This window comes from Hemitrygon akajei, unplaced genomic scaffold (assembly GCF_048418815.1).
Source record: "Hemitrygon akajei unplaced genomic scaffold, sHemAka1.3 Scf000076, whole genome shotgun sequence".
In the NCBI taxonomy this organism is placed as follows: domain Eukaryota; kingdom Metazoa; phylum Chordata; class Chondrichthyes; order Myliobatiformes; family Dasyatidae; genus Hemitrygon; species Hemitrygon akajei.
In genome coordinates this window covers 2,501,808-2,520,740 of record NW_027331962.1, presented here as the reverse complement: position 1 = coordinate 2,520,740, position 18,933 = coordinate 2,501,808, and the positions used below count along the sequence as shown (strand labels likewise).

General features: G+C 46.5%; 1 protein-coding gene across 1 annotated transcript in view; it reads right to left on the bottom strand.

The window, feature by feature from the left end:
- Positions 1-17,704, bottom strand: part of LOC140722391 (uncharacterized) — a 30,186-nt gene extending 12,482 nt beyond the window's left edge. The window contains exons 1-3 of the mRNA XM_073037142.1: positions 17,634-17,704; positions 17,122-17,439; positions 2,841-2,967 (exon numbers count right to left, since the gene is read on the bottom strand). Coding sequence (XP_072893243.1) covers positions 2,841-2,967; positions 17,122-17,439; positions 17,634-17,685 — 497 coding nt within the window. The 5' untranslated portion in view covers positions 17,686-17,704. The remainder of the gene's footprint in view (positions 1-2,840; positions 2,968-17,121; positions 17,440-17,633) is intronic.
- Between the last annotated feature and the right edge of the window lie 1,229 nt (positions 17,705-18,933).

Here is an 18,933-nt window from a genome sequence, read left to right as displayed (position 1 = left end):
AATACCTTTCAACCTCGCTTCTTCCCACCGAAAGATATTCACTCCAGATTTCCCCACATCTAACTCCGGCCAGCAGGAGTCCGTACCTTCTATTTCAAATGTTCTTACTGTCCATTACGCTCTATTGGCTCTTCAGGGCAGGCAGTCCGAAATGCAGAAATTACATCCTGCAATCTGCGTCTGGGCAATGAAATGTCGTCAATAAACGCAATGCCTCCAACGCAGGCCCCAGACAACGTCAATCTTTCTAGCATGCTACTTTTCTAACATGCCACCTTTCTAATGTTGCGTACCCCGTAACTGGCTGTCTAACCAGCAGAGAAAGAAGAATTCGTTGGAGTCTGGTGCTACTATACTAAAGGTGTTTATTAATAAAAATAAGCAAAACCATATCAATAATGCAAATATACATATAAAACCAGTTAGCAGTAATAAACCTAAAAGTGTAGGAATAATAATAATCAATAATAAACAAGCTCTATCGATGTCGAGGGGTAAATAAATTGTCATAGAAAAGTATAAAGTTCAGTTCAGTTCATGAGTGCTGATGCAGTTATGGTTGTTGTATTGTAATCGTTGGAGAGGGAGAGAGGAGAGAGAGAGAGAGAGAGAGAGAGAGAGAGAGAGAGAGAGAGAGAGAGAGAGAGAGAGAGAGAGAGAGAGAGAGAGAGAGAGAGAGAGAGAGAGAGAGAGAGAGGAGAGAGAGAGAGAGAGGAGAGAGAGAGAGAGAGAGAGGAGAGATGAGAGAGAGAGAGAGAGAGAGGAGAGAGAGGTAACAGCTACAGTCAGGCAAACCTTCCTTTGCTTTCTTAATCCGTCGTATCGGTGTGGTCATTCAGTTATGACCTCTCCGTCCTTCAGCTAGACCGTTCTTCTGTGGTGGACTCGTCACTCTGGCATGAGTGGACACACACACAAGTCCCCACTGGCCCCTGCTTTACACTGATAGCCTTACTGACCGACCTCCTGGTTCGGTCTTCGAAGCCCCCACCTTTCTTGTGGGTTCCAACACTCAATCAGTGTCCACTGGCGTGTATGGAGGGTGTCTCTGCAGATCTGTCTTTTTATCCCTACTAACAGGGACTCAGCTATCCATCACTCCTGAATGACTGTGTCCATCAAATAAAGCCACTCCTTCAGTCCGCTGAGGAATGTTTATGAGCAACATAGTAGATAAATAACCCTTGCGGAAGTCATAATACAGTAATATCAACAGTCTCTCTCGCCCTCTTATCTGTAGCAAATGTTCTTGCCTGGGCTTTTATCTCTCTCTCATGGTCAGCATAGCAACAGTAATAGTTCGTGTTTCTCAGGGGGGGGGGAATGGTTAACTCTGTACCCCATTGTCCATCAGGTCTGTTCTTCATTCATAACACTAACATACCACCTTACAGGCACCTTGTAACTTTGTCACATGGTGGGAGCAGAATCATCTGCAGTTTAATGTGAAAAAGACACAGGAGCTGGTGGTGGACCTGAGGAGGTCTAAGGCACCGGTGACCCCTGTTTCCATCCAAGGGGTCAGTGTGGACATGGTGGAGGATTACAAATACCTGGGGATACGAATGGACAATAGACTGGACTGGTCAAAGAACACTGAGGCTGTCTACAAGAAGGGTCAGGAGCCATCTCTATTTCCTGAGGAGACTGAGGTCCTTTAACGTCTGCCGGACGATGCTGAGGATGTTCTACAAGACTGTGGTGGCCAGTGCTATCATGTCTGCTGTTGTGTGCTGGGGCAGCAGGCTGAGGGTAGCAGACACCAACAGAATCAACAAACTCATTCGTAAGGCCAGTGATGTTGTGGGGGTGGAACTGGACTCTCTGACGGTGGTGTCTGAAAAGAGGATGCTGTCCAAGTTGCATGCCATCTTGGACAATGACTCCCATCCACTCCATAATGTACTGGTTAGGCACAGGAGTACATTCAGCCAGAGACTCATTCCACCGAGATGTAACACTGAGCGTCATAGGAAGTCATTCTTACCTGTGACCATCAAACTTCACAACTCCTCCATCGGAGTGTCAGACACCCTGAGCAAATAGGCTGGTCCTGGACTTATTTCAACTTGGCATGATTAATTTATTATGATTTAACTATTTATGGTTTTATATTGCTATATTTCTTCACTATTCTTGGTTGGTGCGGCTGTAACGAAACCTAATTTCCCTCGGGGGTCAATAAAGTATGTCTGTCTGTCTGTCTGCCTTTCGGCATTCCCAGCCCGGAAACATCATTTAATGTTCTGCCTTGTGAGTCTCTGACCTTAGAGCATCAAATTCTCTACTCTTCCTTCCGGTAACCGCTCTCCTGTTTCTTCACTTCCCCCCGTCAGCCACCTCTTTCTGTACTCCCAGCATCGGGATAAGCATTTACCCCACAGATCTGTCCACCTGATTAACCATCTTTTCTCTCTCCCTTTGTGCCAATGTCCCCTCCTGTCAGATCCCCACATAATCACTCTATGACCTGCATATCTCCTCCCTCACATTTGGATACTAATATCTTGCTCGAGCCGTTCCCCCAACACCTTTACGCCCACCCCCACCCTTCTGTTCACTCCATAGAATCGATCCCCCTCCCATAAGGCCGGCTGTTCATTTTCCTGAACCGCCTCTTTCCTTCAGTTCCGGCTTGTTTAACTTGCTTCCTTCACCTGTTTTATCGCAAATTCACGCGAAAGCCCCCAGCGTCCCCTTTCTGCCACATGTTCCTTGCCCAGACCCCTGCACTATCAATACATGCCGATTTTCAGGATTCTATTTTAAAAGTCGCTTCTGACAAAATAATTTTGCAATAATTTGATGTAAAACCAGATTCGGAGAGGAAAAGCATTTACCGGCCAGTTATAATCAGGATCAACCAAACGATGACTGCGCCGATCAGGGTCACGCCAGGTACACCAAGCACAACGGCAAAGATTGCAGTATAGCTGGCGGTAGACTCTGCAGACTCTGGATATGGTCCTAAAACGCAAAACAAAATGAATGTTACGTTGCGAAAGCACTTTTTTTTTGAGTAGATCATAGGTTCGATTTGCAATATTACTGGTTAGTCTTGGAATCGTAGTTTGTGCCCCAGACATTTCACATTTTAATGCTTCTCCACGCTCTCAAATGCTCTGCTCGCCGCAATTAAGTTGTGGAGAACGTACAGAGATCAAGTGGATGGCCATCAAACATTACAACTCCTCTCTCGGAGTGTCAGACACCCTGAGCCAATAGGCTGGTCCTGGACTTATTTCCACTTGGCATGATTAACTTGTTATTATTTAATTATTTATGGTTTTTATTTTGCTATATTTATCCACTATTCTTGCTTGGTGCGGCTGTAACGAAACCCAATTTCCCTCGGGGTCAATAAAGTATGTCTGTCTGTCTGCCTGCCTGCAGTCCATAAAAACAACACTGTGTTCTATACACGACTTAAATTAATTTGACGGCCATTTACTTCCGGGCAGCACTGAACACGAGAGATAACGAGATATCGATTATTTAAAATTTATTTTTATTATTTTTTTTTTATCACCGGGCATTCTGCCCGTCCATGTTTTAAACTTCCATCCACCGGAGGCGTTACTTCACCACTTGCATCATATTCTTGTGCCGTCAACTGAAACCGTTTCTTTCGCCAGAGGAAACCCTGCGATTCAGTTTCAGACCTTCCCCCTTTTTCAGTTAACTTAGCAGTTCAGAAAATTAGGCAGCACTCCTCATCGCTGCCCAGACCTTGATTCATGCTTGCAGAGTTTCCAACAGGGAAACACGGAAATACATTGGACCAGCAAGGGCCCGTCACGCACACCACTTGTTGGGCAGTAACTGCCGTTCGAGTTGACTGTGATGAGAGTTTTGAATCCACGGTCGGATAAGTACTCCTGTAATATGATGGCAGAATATAGTATTAATGGTAAGGCTCTTGGCAGTGTGGAGGATCAGAGGGAACTTGGGGTCCGAGTTCCTAGGACGCTCAAAGCAGCTGCGCAAGTTGACTCTGTGGTTAAGAAGGCTCTTTGTTTAAGAAGGCGTACAGTGCATTGCCCTTCATCAATCGTGGAATTGAGTTTAGGAGCCGAGAGGAAATTTTGCAGCGATATAAGACCCTGGTCAGACCCACCTGAAGTACTGTGCTCAGTTCTGGTCGCCTCACTATAGGAATGATGAGGAAGTCGTAATAGTCAGGGGTACTTAAGTTACAGAGAAAGGTTGAACAAGTTAGGTCTCTATTCATTGGAGCGTAGAAGGTTGAGGGGGGATTTGATCGAGGTATTTAAAATGTTGAGAGGGATAGATAGAGTTGATGTGAATAGGCTGTTTCCATTGAGAGTAGGGGAGATTCAAACGAGAGGACATGATTTGAGAGTTAGGGGGCAAAAGTTTAAGGGAAACACGAGGGGGTATTTCTTTACTCAGAGAGTGATAGCTGTGTGGAGTGAGCTTCCTGTAGAAGTAGTAGAGGCCAGTTCAGTTGTGTCATTTAAGGTAAAATTGGATAGGTATATGGACAGGAAAGGAGTGGAGGGTTATGGCGCTGAGTGCGGGTAGGTGGGACTAGGTGAGATTAAGAGTTCGTTACGGACTAGGAGGGCCGGAATGGCCTGTTTCCGTGCTGTGATTGTTATATGGTTATATATGGTTATATGAGTGCAGAGGAGATTTACAAGGATATTGCCTGGATGGTGGAGCATGCCTTATGAGAATAGGTTGAGTGAACTCGGCTTTTTCTCCTTCCAGTGACGGAGGATGAGAGGTGAACTGATAAAGCTGTATACGATGATGAGAGGCATTGATCGTGTAGATAGTCAGAGACTTTTTTCCCCAGGGTTGAAATGGTTGCCACAAGAGGACAAAGGTTTGGTGACCGACCCATGGAGGTCAGTCACCAGTAGAGTGCTTCAGGGATCTGTTCTGGGATCCTTACCCTTCCTGGTTTTTGTAAATGACCTAAATGAGGAAGTGGAGGAATGTGTTAGTACGTTTGCTGATGACACAAAGGTTGAAGGTGTTGTGGATAGTATGGAGGGCTGTCAGAGGTTACAACGGATGCACAACTGGGCTGAGAAGTGGCAGATGGAGTTCAACACAGATAAATGTGAAGTGGTTCATTTTAGTAGGTCATATATAATGGCAGAATATAGTATTTGTGGTAAGAGTTTTGGCAGTGTGGAGGATCAGAGGGAACTTGGGGTCCGAGTCCATAGGACACTCAAAGCAGCTGAGCAGGTTGACTCTGTGGTTAAGAAGGCGTATGGTGAATTGGTCTTGAACAATCGTGGAACTGAATTTAGGAGCCGAGGGTTAATGTTGCAGGTATATAGGGCTCGGGTCAGACCCCGCTTGGAGTACTGTGCACGCTTCTGGTCGCCTCACCAAGGGAAACATGTGGAAGCCATAGAAAGGGTGCAGGGGAGATTTACAAGGACGTTGCCTGGATTGGGGAACATGCCTTATGAGAACAGGTTGAGTGAACTCGGCCGTTTCTCCTTGGAGCGACGGAGGATGAGAGGTGACCTGATGGAGGCGTATAAGATGATGAGAGGCTTTGATCGTGTGGATAGTCAGAGGCTTTTCTCCCCGGGGCTGAAATGGTTGCCACGAGAGGACACAGGTTTAAGGTACTGAGGAGTAGGTACAGAGGAGATGTCAGGGGTAAGTATTTTACTCAGGAAGTGGTCAGTGCGTGGAATGGGCTGCTGACAACGGTGCTGGAGGTGGATACGACAGGGTATTTCAAAAGGCGTTTAGATAGGTACACGGAGCTTAGTTAAATCGAGAGATATAGGTACGCCCCGTAATTATTTATGCAGGTACGTGTTCGGCATAACTTTGTCGGCCGAAGGCCCTGTATTGTGCTGTAGATTTTCTATGTTTCTATGCTTCTATGTTAAAGCTGTTGGGATTTCGGTACAGAGGAGATGTCAGGGGTACGTTTTTTACTCAAATTGTGATGAGTGCGTGGAATGGGCTGCCGGCAGCGCTGGTGGAGGCGGTTATGATAAGGTCTTTGAAAAGACTTTAGGGTAGTTACTTGGAGCTGAGATAAATAGAGAGCTATAGGTAAACCTAGTAATTTCTTAGGTAGGGACATGTTCGGCACAGCTTTGTTGGCGAACGGTCTGCATTGTGCTGTAGGTTTTCTGTGTCTCTATGTTTTTCTAATCAAAGCGTTCCAGACTTCCGCTGCCTTCTGTGAACACGAAACGAGGTCAAGGCCACACGAATCTGCGGGTAGTATGCCATCAATTTTCTGTTGAAATTCATTGCATGACAGATGCACATTTCCGGACAACGTCGTCACAGGTTCCGAGAAAAAGACATGGTCAGTGCATAGGTTGCGCAATTTTGGAAACTACATCAGGTTTCTCTGACCAAAACAGGCAACGGCCTGCAAGCTATAATAAGAACTGGTATTTTAGCATCTCTGCTTCTGATCTCAATAGACAATAGACAGTAGGCAATAGACAATAGGTGCAGGACTAGGCCATTCGGCCCTTCTAGCCAGCACCGCCATTCACTGTGATCATTGCTGATCATACACAATCAGTACCCCGTTCCTGCCCTCTCCCCATATCCCTTGACCCCGCCATCTATAAGAACTCTATCTTACTCTCTCTTGAATGCATCCAGAGACTTGGCCTCCACTGCCTTCTGGGGCAGAGCATTCCACATATCCACCACTCTCTGGGTGAAAAAGTTTTTCCGCATCTCAGTTCTAAATGGCCTACCCCTTATTCTTAAACTGTGGCCTCTAGTTCTGGACTCATCCATCAGCGGGAACATGCTTTCTGCCTCCAGCGTGTCCAATCCCTTAATAATCTGAAATGTTTCAATCAGAACCCCTCTCATCCTTCTAAATTCCAGTGTATACAAGCCCAGTCGCTCCAGTCTTTCAACATATGACAGTCCCGCCATTCCGGGAGTTAACCTTGTGAACCTACGCTGCACTCCCTCAATAGCAAGAATGTCCTTCCTCAAATTTGGAGACCAAAACTGCACACAATACTCCAGGTGTGGTCTCACCAGGGCCCTGTGCAGCTGCAGAAGGACCTATTTACTCCTATACTCAATTCTTATTGTTATCAAGGCCAGCATGACCTGCTGTACCTGCATGCTTGCTTTCATTGACTGATGTACAAGAACACCTAGATCTCGTTGTACTTCCCCTTTTCCTAACTTGACTACATTTAGATAGTAATCTGCCTTCCGGTTCTTGCCTCCAAAGTGGATAACCTCACATTTATCCACATTAAACTGCATCTGCCATACATTTGCCCACTCACCCAACTTGGCCAAGTCACCCTGCATTCTCATAACATCCTCCTGACATTTCAGACTGCCACCCAGCTTTGTGTCATCAGCAAATTTGCTAATGTTACTTTTAATCCCTTTATCTAAATCATTAATGTATATTTTAAACAGCTGCGGTCCCAGCACCGAACCTTGCGGTACCCAACTGGTCACAGCCTGCCATTCCGAAAGGGACCCGTTAATCGCTACTCTTTGTTTCCTGTCAGCCAGCCAGTTTTCAATCCATGTCAGTACTTTGCCCCAATACTATGTGCCCTAATTTTGCCCACTAATCTCCTATGTGGGACTTTATCAAAAGCTTTCTGGAAGTCCAGGTACACTACATCCACTGCCTCTCCCTTGTCCATTTTAATACTTACATCCTCAAAAACTCCAGAAGATTACCACACCTGGAGTATTGTGTACAGTTTTGGTCTCCAGGGTTAAGGGAGGACATCCTGGCTGTAGAGGAAGTGCAGCGTAGATTCACGAGGTTAATTCCTGGGATGTCTGGACTGTCTTACGCAGAGAGGTTAGAGACTGGGCTTGTACACGCTGGAATTAAGGAGAATGAGGGGGGATCTGATTGAAACTTATAAGATTATTAAGGGATTGGACAAGATAGAGGCAGGAAATATGTTCCAGGTGCTGGGAGAGTCCAGTACCAGAGGGCATGGTTTGAGAATAAGGGGTAGGTCATTTAGCACAGAGTTAAGGGAAAACTTGTTCTCCCAGAGAGTTGTGGGGGTCTGGAATGCACTGCCTCGGAAGGCAGTGGAGGCCAATTCTCTGGATGTTTTCAAGAAGGAGCTAGATAGGTATCTTATGGATAGGGGAATCACGGGATATGGGGACAAAGCAGGAACCGGGTATTGATAGTAGATGATCAGCCCTGATCTCAAAATGGCGGTGCAGGCTCGAAGGGCCGAATGGTCTACTTCTGTACCTATTGTCTATTGTCTATTAGTCTAGCATGATTTTCCTTTCATAAATCCATGCTGACTCGGACTGAGCCTTCTACTGCTATCCAAATGAGTCGTAATTTCCTCTTTTATAATTGACTCCAGCATCTTTCCCACCACTGACGTCAAGCTAACCGGTCTATAATTCCCTGTTTTCACTTTCCCTCCTTTCTTGAAAAGTGGGACAACATTAGCCACCCTTCAATCTAGCAGGAACTGTTCCTGAATCTATAGAACATTGGAAAATGATTACCAATGCGTCCACGATTTCTAGAGCCACCTCTTTAAGTACCCTGGGATGCAGACCATCAGGACCCGGGACTTATCAGCCTTCAGACTCAACAGTCTATCCAACACGGTTTCTGGCCTAATATGAAGTTCCTTCAGTTCATCCTTTACCCTAGTTCCTTTGGCCACTATTACATCTGGGAGATTGTTTGTGTCTTCCCTAGTGAAGACAGATCGAAAGTATCTGTTCAACTCGTCTGCCATTTCCTTGTTCCCCATAATAAATTCACCCGTTTCTGTCTTCAATGGCCCAATTTTGGTCTTAACTGTTTTTTTGATATTCACATACCTAAATAAGCTTTTGCTATCCTCCTTTATATTCTTGGCTAGTATACCTTCGTACCTCATTTTTTTTTTCTTGGCGTATTGCCTTTTTTGTTATCTTCTGTTGCTCTTTTAAAGCTTCCCAGTCCTCCGGTTTCCCGCTCATCTTTGCTATGTTATACTTCTTCTCTTTTATTTTTATACTGCCCTTTTCTTCCCTCGTCAGCCACTGCTGCCTCGTACTCCACTTAGGATCTTTCTTCCTCTTTGGAATGAGCCGATCCTGCACCTTCTGCAAAATTCCCAGAAATACCTGCCATTGTTGTTCCACTGTCTTCCCTGCTAGGGTATTGTTCCATTGAACTTTGGCCAGCTCCTCCCTCATAGCTCCATTGTTCCCATTGTTCAACTGTAATACTGACACATCTGATTTTCCCTTCTCCTTCTCAAATTGTAGGTTAAAACATATCATATTATGGTCTCTACCTCCTACTGGTTCCTTTACCTCGAGGTCCCTGATCAAATCCGGTTCATTGCACAACACTAAATCTAGAATTGCCTTCTCCCTGGTAGGCTCCAGAACAAGCTGTTCTAAGAATCCATCTCGGAGGCACTCCACAAACTCCCTTTCTTGGGGTCCAGTGCCATTCTGATTCTCCCAGTCTACCTGCATGTTGAAATCCCCCATGACAACTGTATCATTACCTTTGCGACATGTCAATTTTAACTCTTCATTCAACTTACACCCTACATCCAGACTGCTGTTTGGGGGCCTGCAGATAATTCCCATTAGGGTCTTTCTACCCTTAGAATTTTTCAGTTCTATCCATACTCACTCTACATCCTCTGATTCTATGTCCCCCCTCGCATGGGACTGAATATCATTCCTCACCAACAGAGCCACCCCACCCCCTCTGCCAGTCAGTCTGTCGCTTCGATAAGATGTATATCCTTGAATATTCATTTCCCAGGCCCTGTCCGATGAAGCCATGTCTCTGTTGTTCCCACAACATCGTACTTGCCAATTTCCAACTGAGCTTCAGGCTCATCTACTTTATCCCTTATACTTTGTGCATTCATATATAATACTTTTAATTCGTTACTCCCCTCTCCTTTCATATCAATTCCTATTTCACTTGGCCATACTGTATGATCTCTTCTTCAGCTTTCTACTCCATTGATTCTGTTGTCCTTTTAAACTTTTCTTATTTTCAGTTTCCCTTTAACTCCATCCTTATATTTCCAGTTCATCCCCTCCCCCCACTACTGAGTTTGCAGTGTTGCAGTGGCAAACCTGTCTGCCAGAATGCTGGTCCCCCGGCCTATTAAGGTGCAACCCATCCCTTGTGTACAATTCATCCCTACCCCAAAACAGATCCCAGTGGTCCAAGAATGTAAATCGTTGCTTCCTGCACCTCAACTTGCATAATTTGTACCAATCACCAGTTGGTTTTGGAAAGACACTGTCAGAGTCAAACAGGACTGATTTATCCCAACAAATATTCTAGCATTTACCCGCCTTTGAGTCATTTTCAATTTAGCCTCCCGGACGGCGACATCTGCTCCAGGTGCGTCCTTAGGGACAGCATTAAGGAACTGGAGATGCAGCTCGATGACCTTCGTCTGGTCAGGGAAAGTTAGTAGGTGATAGAGAGGAGCGATAGGCCAGTAGTCACACCGGGGCGTCGGGAGACAGGTAAGTGGTAACAGTCAGGGAAGGAAGGGCAAGAGTCAGATGCAAGAGGTTACCCTTACGGTTGTGTCCTTAAAAATAAGTACTGTTGAGTACTGTTGTGGAATGGTCAGCCTACATGGAGGAAGCAGCAGTGCCCTTTGATACAGAGTCTGGCCCTGTGGCTCAGAAGGGCAGGGAAAGGAGGAGGATGGCAGCAGTAATAGGGGACTCTATAGTTAGGGGGTCAGGCAAACGATTCTGTGGACGCAGGAAAGAAACGCGGATGGTAGTTTGCTTCCCAGGTGCCAAAGTCTGGGAGGTTTCTGATCGCGTCCACGATATCCTGAAGTGTTAAAGTGAACAGCCAGAGGTCGTGGAACATATTGGTACCAACGGCACAGGTAGGAGAAGGGACGAGGTCCTGGATACATACTACAGGCAGTTTGGAAGGAAGTCGAGAAGTAGGACCTCAAAGGTAGCAATCTTGCAATTACTGCCCGTGCTACGCCGCAGGGAATATAGGAATAGTGTGAGGTGGGGGAAAACCGCGTGGTTGAGGGATTGGAACAGGGGCAGGCATTCAGATTTCTGGATAATTGGGGCCTCCTTTGGGACAGGCGTAACCTGTATAAAAAGGACGGGTTGCAATTGGGGAACAATATCTTGGCCTGGGGCGGGGGGTGGGGGGAGGGTTTGCAAAGGCTATTAGGGAGAGTTTAAAGTAGAATTTAAAGTCGGGTAGGAACGGAACTGAAGAGACGGTGGAAAGGGCGATTGGCTCCCAAACTGAGAAAGCTTGAGACGGTGCGAGAGGGAAGATAGGCAGGTGATAGAAAAGGCGGACGCTCAGACCCATGTTTTGAAATGGGTCTATTTTAACGCAAGATGCATAATGAACAAAGCAGATGAGCTCAGAGCGTGGTTCAAACACTTGGGGCTATGATGTTGTGGCCATTACAGAGACTCTGATATCTCAGGGGCAGGAATGGTTGCTCAGAGTGCCAGGCTTTAGATGTTACAGAAAGGACAGGGAATGAGGCAAAAGTGGTGGGGATGTGGCACTACTGATCAGAGATAGTGTCACGGTTGCAGAAAAGGAGGAAGTCATGGAGGGACTAATGAGTCACTGTGGGTGGCAGTCACAAACAGCAAGGAGGTCAATAAATCTACTGGATGTTTTTTATAGACCACCCAAAGCTAACAGGGTCATCGAGGAGCAGAGGGGGGACAGATCCTTGAAAGGTGTAACAATAACCGGGTTGTCATGCTGGAAGATTTTAACTCCCCAAATATTGGTAGGCATTTTCTGTTATGGTCCGGTCCGGAACCCGGACTCCGGGTCTTGTAGCCGTCCCCTCCTTTCACCCTTAAGCCCAAATAGGATCATCTTGGCTTAAGGAGGCGCACCTGATGCCTATCGGCTGGCAGGTATATATAAGGGGCTCTGGGATTGAGTCTAGTTGGGGGTCGTCCTGCCTTGGCTGAACTCCGGGATCCTCCTGCCTTGCCTGAACTCCGGGATCCTCCTGCCTTACCTGAACTCCGGGATCCTCCTTCCTTGCCTGAACTCCGGGATCCTCCTTCCTTGCCTGAACTCCGGGATCCGCCTTGCCTTGCCTGAACTCCAGGATCCTCCTGCCTTGCCTGAACTATCTCTGAACCCCAGAATCACCTTGAACGCCACGTCCCTCACGCACGCCACGGTCTCCCCATCTTGTACTATCATTTAGTTGTTCCTGTCCTGCCCCTAGTACTTCAGAGCCTGCGGCCTGCATTTGGGTGCAGTCTCCATGTGCCCATTGTGACATTTTCCGAGAGCAAGGGGTTTACATGGGGCGGAGTTCGTTAGATCTGTTCATGAAGGTTTTCTGACACATCATGTAGATAAGCGTGCAGGAAGAGAGGCTGTACTTGATCCGGAGTTAGGAAAGTAACCTGGTCAGGAGACGGGTCTGGCAGCGGGACAGAATTTTGGAGATAGTGATCACAATTTTATCTGCATTACCATAGCATTGGAGAGAGATAGGAACAGACATGTTAGGAAAGCGTTTAATTGGAGTAAGGAAAAATGTGAAGCTATCAGGCAACAACCTGGAATAAATTGGCGACAGACGTTTACCGGAAAATGTACGGAAGAAATGTGGCAAATATTCAAGGGGATATTTTCGTGTCTTTCTACACAGGTACACTCCAACGAGAAAGGGAAAGGATGGAAGTTACAGAAACTGTGGGGTACGAAGGCTGTTAAAATCTAGTGAAGAAGAAAGGAAAAGCTTACTAAAGGTAGGAAGCAGGAAGGAGCATAAGAATGAAATTAGGAGAGCCAGAATGGGCCATGAGAAGAATTTGGCGGGCAGGATTAAGGGAAACCCCAAGGCAATCTGCAAGTATGTGAAGAGCAAGAGGATAAGATGTGAGAGAATAAGACCGATCAAGTGTGACAGTGGAAAAATGTGTATGGGACCGGAGGAGATAGCAGAGGTACTTAATGAATACGTTGCTTTAGTATTCACTACGGAAAAGGATCTTGGCGATTGTAGGGATGAGTTACAGCGGACTGAAAAGGTTGAGTATATAGACATTGAGAAAGAGGATGTGCTGGAGCTTTGGGAAAACATCAAATTGGATTAGACTCCGGGACCGGACAAGATGTCCTCCAACATACTGTGGGAGGTGAGGGAGGAGATTGCTGAATCTCTGGGAATGTTCTTTGCATCAGCAATGGGGACGGGACAGGTTGTGGAAGATTGGAGGTTTGCAGAGGTTGTTCCATTATTCAACAAGGGAGTAGCTAGCCCGGGAAGAGATAGACCAGAGAGTCTACTTCAGTGGCTGGAAAGGAACCTGGGAGGCAGGATTTATGAACATTTGGAGAGACAGAATACGATTAGGAGTAGTCACCATAGCTTTGTCAAGGACAGGTCCTGCCTTACCAGCCTGATTGGATTTTTCGAGGATGTGACTAAACACGTTGATGAAGAGACAGCAGTGGATGTAGTGTATATGGATTTCGGAAAGACATTTGATAAGGTACCCCATGCAAGGCTTATTGAGAAAGTAAGGAGGCATGTGATCGAAGAGGACCTTGCTTTGTGGATCCAGAACTGACTTGACCACAGAAGGCAAAGAGTGGTTGTAGACGGGTCGTATTCTGCTTGGAGATTTGTGATCAGTGGTGTGCCTCAGCGATCTGTTCTATGACTCCTTCTCTTCGTGATCTTTAAAAATGACCAGGATGAGGTAGTGCAGGGATGTGTTAGAAAATCTGCTGATGACACAAAGGTTGGGGGTGTTGTGGAGAGTTGACAGAAGTTACCGGATACATCGATAGGATGCATATCTGGGATGAGAAGTGGCAGATGGAGTTCAACCCAGAGAAGTGAGACGTGGTTCATTTTGGCAGCTCAAATATGATTGCTGAATATAGTAATAATGGTGAAACTCTTGGCATTACGGAGGATCAGAGTGATCTTGAGGACCGAGTGTACTGGATACTCAATTCTGCTGCGCAGGATGACTCTGTGATCAAGAGGCATACGATACATGGGCCTTCATCTAACGTGGGATTGAGTCTGAGAAGCGAGAGGTAATGTTACAGCGACATATGATCCTGCTCAGCCCCCACTTGAAGTACTGTGTACAGTTCTGGTCACCTCTCTACAGGAAGGATGTGGATGCTATAAAGAGGTTTACAGGGATGTTGCCTGGATTGTGGAACATGCCTTGTGAGATAAGGTTGAGTGAACTTGGCCTTTTCTCCTTGGAGCGACGGGGGATGAGAGGAGACCTGATAAAGCTGCAGAAAATGATGAGAGGTATTGGTTGTGTGGATGGCCAGAGGCTTTTCCCTAGGGTTGAAATGGTTGATACCAGACGGCACAGTTTTAAGGTGCTTGGAAATAGGTTCAGAGGAGATGTCAGGGGAAAGTGTTTTAACGCAGAGAGTGGTGCGTGCGGGGAATGGGCGACCGGCGACGGTCTTTTAAGAGACTCCTTGTCAGTTACAAGGAGCTTTGAAAAATAGAGGGTTATGCGTAACCCTAAATAATTTCTAAAATAGGTCAATGTTCGGCAGAGTATAGTGCCCGAATGACCAGTATGGTGCTGTAGGTTTTCTATGTTTCTAATAGGATTGCTGGTCCCCACAAGAATTGAAACGCCGCCCTTATCAACGGGGTCCGGGCAAATTAGCGATGCTGTATCAAGGGTCTCAGCCGCTCCCACATCGGTCTCCGAAAACTCCAGCTTCACTGACAAATTCACGCGCACTACGACCCCAGATCTCTAGGGTATTTCAATAATTAACAGACCCTATTGTGTGGGCCTCAACGACCGTCGCCGGCAGCCTATTCCACGCACTCAGCACCCTCTGCGTGAAAACCTTACTCCTGACATCTCCTCTGTATTAATGTTTATCGCCGTGCCACAGAAATAACGCAAATTTATACTTTGTTTTCAGACCCTACACCACTCAACTCACACAGGTCAATGCCCCAGTCATTGTAAGTCCAGTTCTGTACATTTTGCTACACAACTGAAGACCTTTGCGTGCAAACTGACCCAGGTGTACCTGGAAAGTGCTCTGCCTGATATCTTCGCTCAGGATTCATCAGAACATAAAACCCAAAGACATAGGAGCAGAATTAGACAATTTGTCCCATCGAATCAGGTCAGCCATTTAATCATGGCCGATCCTTATTTTCCCCTCGCCAGTCCCACTCCCGGGTCTCCTCCCCGCAACCTCTGATGTCGTGCCCAACTAGGAATCTGTCGAGCTCAGCTTTGAACATACCCGACGAGATGGCCTCTACAACTTCCTGTGGTAATTAATTCAACAAGTTCACACCACCATCTCGGCACTTCTGTTTTAAATGGACGACCCTCTATCCCTAGGCGGTGCCCTCTTGTCCCAGATTCCCTTATCATGGGAAAATATATTTCCACATCTCGTAGGTCAGCATTTACACATTCGGGAGTTTCAATGCCACCTTCTCCCTCCATAATTCTGAAGTCCCGCGAATACAAATCCAGGGGCATTAAACCCTCCTCGTATGAAAATCATTTCATTCCGAAAGTCACCCTTATGAACCTGCTTGGGACCCTCTCCAACGCCAGCACACAGTTTCTCAGATGGGGCGCCCGACAGTGTTCACCGTTCCCAAGGGAAGGCGTCAGCAGTACCTTGTAGAGCCTCAGCAGCGCATCCCGGCTCTTGTGTTCCAGACCTCTTGAACTGAATTCCAGCATTGCATTTGCCTTCCTCACCACCGACTCAATGCAATTCCAGAAGGAGGAAGTACGGTCCAGTTTAAATGAGCAAAGGGTTAATTGGCAATGTGATACATAGACACAGAGAGCCCGGAGGGGAATTCCGCACGGCAGGGTATGAGGAAAATCAATGCCTTTGAATGGAAAATCCTCCAAAAAGTAATGGATATGGCCCAGTCCATCACGGGTAAAGTCCTCCCCACTATTGAGTGCTTCTACCTGAAGGGTTGCCGTAGGAAAACAGCACCGTCATCAGATATCCTCACCACCCAGGACATGCTCTTTTCACGGTGCTGCCATCAGGTGGAAGGTACAGGAACCTCAGGACTCGCACCACCAGGTTCAAGAACAGTTACTGTCCTTCAGCAATCAGGCTCTTGAACAAAGCTGATAACTACACTCACTTGCCCATCCAGTGATATGTTCCAACAACCAACAATCTCACTTCAAGGACACTTCATCTTGTCCTTTCATGTTAACAATATAACCATATAACAATTACAGTACGGAAACGGGCCTTCTCGACCATTCTAATCCGTGCCAAATGCTTACTCTCACCTCGCCCCACCGACCGGCACTCAGCCCTATTCAATTTTACTTTAAATGACAATATCGAACCTGCCTCTACCACTTCTACTGGAAGCTCGTTGCACACAGCTACCACTCTCTGAGTAAAGAAATCCCCCCTCTTGATACTCTTAAACTTTTGCCCCTTAACTCTCAACTCATGTCCTCTTGTTTGAATCTACCCTACTCTGAATGGAAAATGCCCATCCACGTTAACTCTATCTATCCCCCTCATAATTTTAAATACCTCTATCAAGTCTCCCCTCTACCTTCTGCACTCCAAAGAATTCAAGATTTCTCTGTAACTTAGGTGCTGAAACCCAGGTAACATTCTAGTAAATCTCCTCTGTACTCTCTCTATTTTGTTGACATCTTTCCTCTAGTTTGGTGACCAGAACTGTACACAATATTCCAAATTTGGCCTCACCAATGCCTTGTACAATTTTAACATTACATCCCAACTCCTATACTCAATGCCCTGATTTATAAAGGCCAGCGTACCAAAAGCTTTCTTCACCACCCTATCCACATGAGATTCCACCTTCAGGGAACTATGCACTATTATTCCTAGATCCCTACTGAATTCCTCAATGCCCTACCATTCACCATGTATGCCCTATTTTGATTATTCCTACCAAAATGTAGCACCTCACACTTATCAGCATTAAACTCCATTCGCCATCGTTCAGCCCACTCTTCTAACTGGCCTAAATCTCTCTGCAAGCATACCAAAGAACAGTCAGGGTTATATTGTATTTATCACCGGAGGGAAAGAGATAGCGTGACTCCGTGTAACTCTGTCTCACTTACCAGTGACACGCAGAGTGACGGTCTCTGAGGTTTGCGGGCCTCTCACTGGAACCATTTCCACATGGTATTCCCCACTATCCAGCAGGTTCACCGACTTCAGCAGAAGCGACCCACTGGAGATGAGTATCTCAGCCCGCGATAAGTAGGCATCGTCAATATACACGTTTTGTCCGATCCACCGGGCGACTGTTCTCCCATTAAAAAGCCATCTTCCTTGACTGACTTTTCCCGACGTCCGCACTGAAAATGACGCATCATCCCCGACGGTGGCCGATATCTGGCTTTCCTCCACGTTGATGATAAACTGCTGAGACTCACCTGAGGAAGAGAAAATCGGATGAGGGAAAAGCGACAAACGCGGATAGATACAAGAACTGCACGTCGCTCAATCAGTACAGACAGCTGTACTTAACTCAATGAGATCGTCTTTTATAACCTGCCCTTCCATCCTCCAACCACCCGGCGGTCTGTTGATTATCTGACCACCAACGGTTTAAGGGCGTGACCCTCACCCGCCGTTATGAGGAGACAAAGAACGAGAGCTGCGAAGGGCAGTCCCGACATCCCGAGAGAGCAGCGCCGATCTCTGTTACACTCGGAGACTGAGCCGCACTTCCTGGTTTGCGGGTCAGATATCTGGTTTCTGACGTCACAAGCGGCAGCGCTGATTGGATCAGAGAGTCTGTACTTTGCTCAAATCTACATCAAATCCTGTGTGCTGTTCTACAAATAACTGCTGTTGTGTGGAATTCGATACTGATCTCAAAGAGAGTTTCTCTCACCCACCGACATGAAGAGAAAGAGAGAGATTAAAGTGAACATCATCCACGCGATCCCGAGAGAGCGGCGCCTGTCTCTGTTACATTCGGAGAGTGAGCCTCATTTCCTGGTCTCCGTGGCAGATGTCGAGAGTGCGTGAGAGCTGTTTGGTTTGCAGAACGAGAAACGAGGAAAATAAACAAATTTAAGGAGCTGAATAAACAAAAGGCTATTCGGCCTTCGAAAATCTGCTGTCATGTTTAACCAGCTGAGGTAGCACTTTCCTCAAAACTGCACTCCTCTGAAGTAGATAGAATGGTTGAGTGTTGTCGCCGCACGTCAGCGGCTGGATTCTATACGGTGATGGAGGAGATCTGGTATCGGTATGTCAACAAAGACCGGGATATGTACGGACCTGCAAGGTGGGGAGCGTTCTGACTGTTTCCATCACCGTCTGGTGTGCGGGCCCCAATGCCCGGGATCGACACAGACTGCAAACAGTTGTGTACACAATCACACCCATCACGGTACAAGCCTCACCATAATCCAGGACATCTTGAAAACGTTGCGCCTCCAGAAGTCCAGGTCCATAATTCGGGACCATCGCCATCGGCATTCGGAATATGTGCCCTTCCCATTATTACCATCCGGAATATGCTCACTTGACATTAGTTAGAACCGCTCAATGCTCCAGTCTCATTACCACCATCCGGAATATGTTCTTGTCTCATTACTACCATCCGGGATATGTTCTTGTCTCAATACCTCCATCCGGGATATGTTCTTGTCTCAATACCACCATCCGGGATATGTTCTTGTCTCATTACAACCATCCGGAATATGTTCTTGTCTCATTACTACCATCCGGGATATGTTCTTGTCTCAATACCACCATCCGGGATATGTTCTTGTCTCAATACCACCATCCGGGATATGTTCTTGTCTCATTACTACCATCCGGGATATGTTCTTGTCTCAATACCACCATCCGGGATATGTTCTTATCTCATTACTACCATCCGGGATATGTTCTTGTCTCAATACCACCATCCG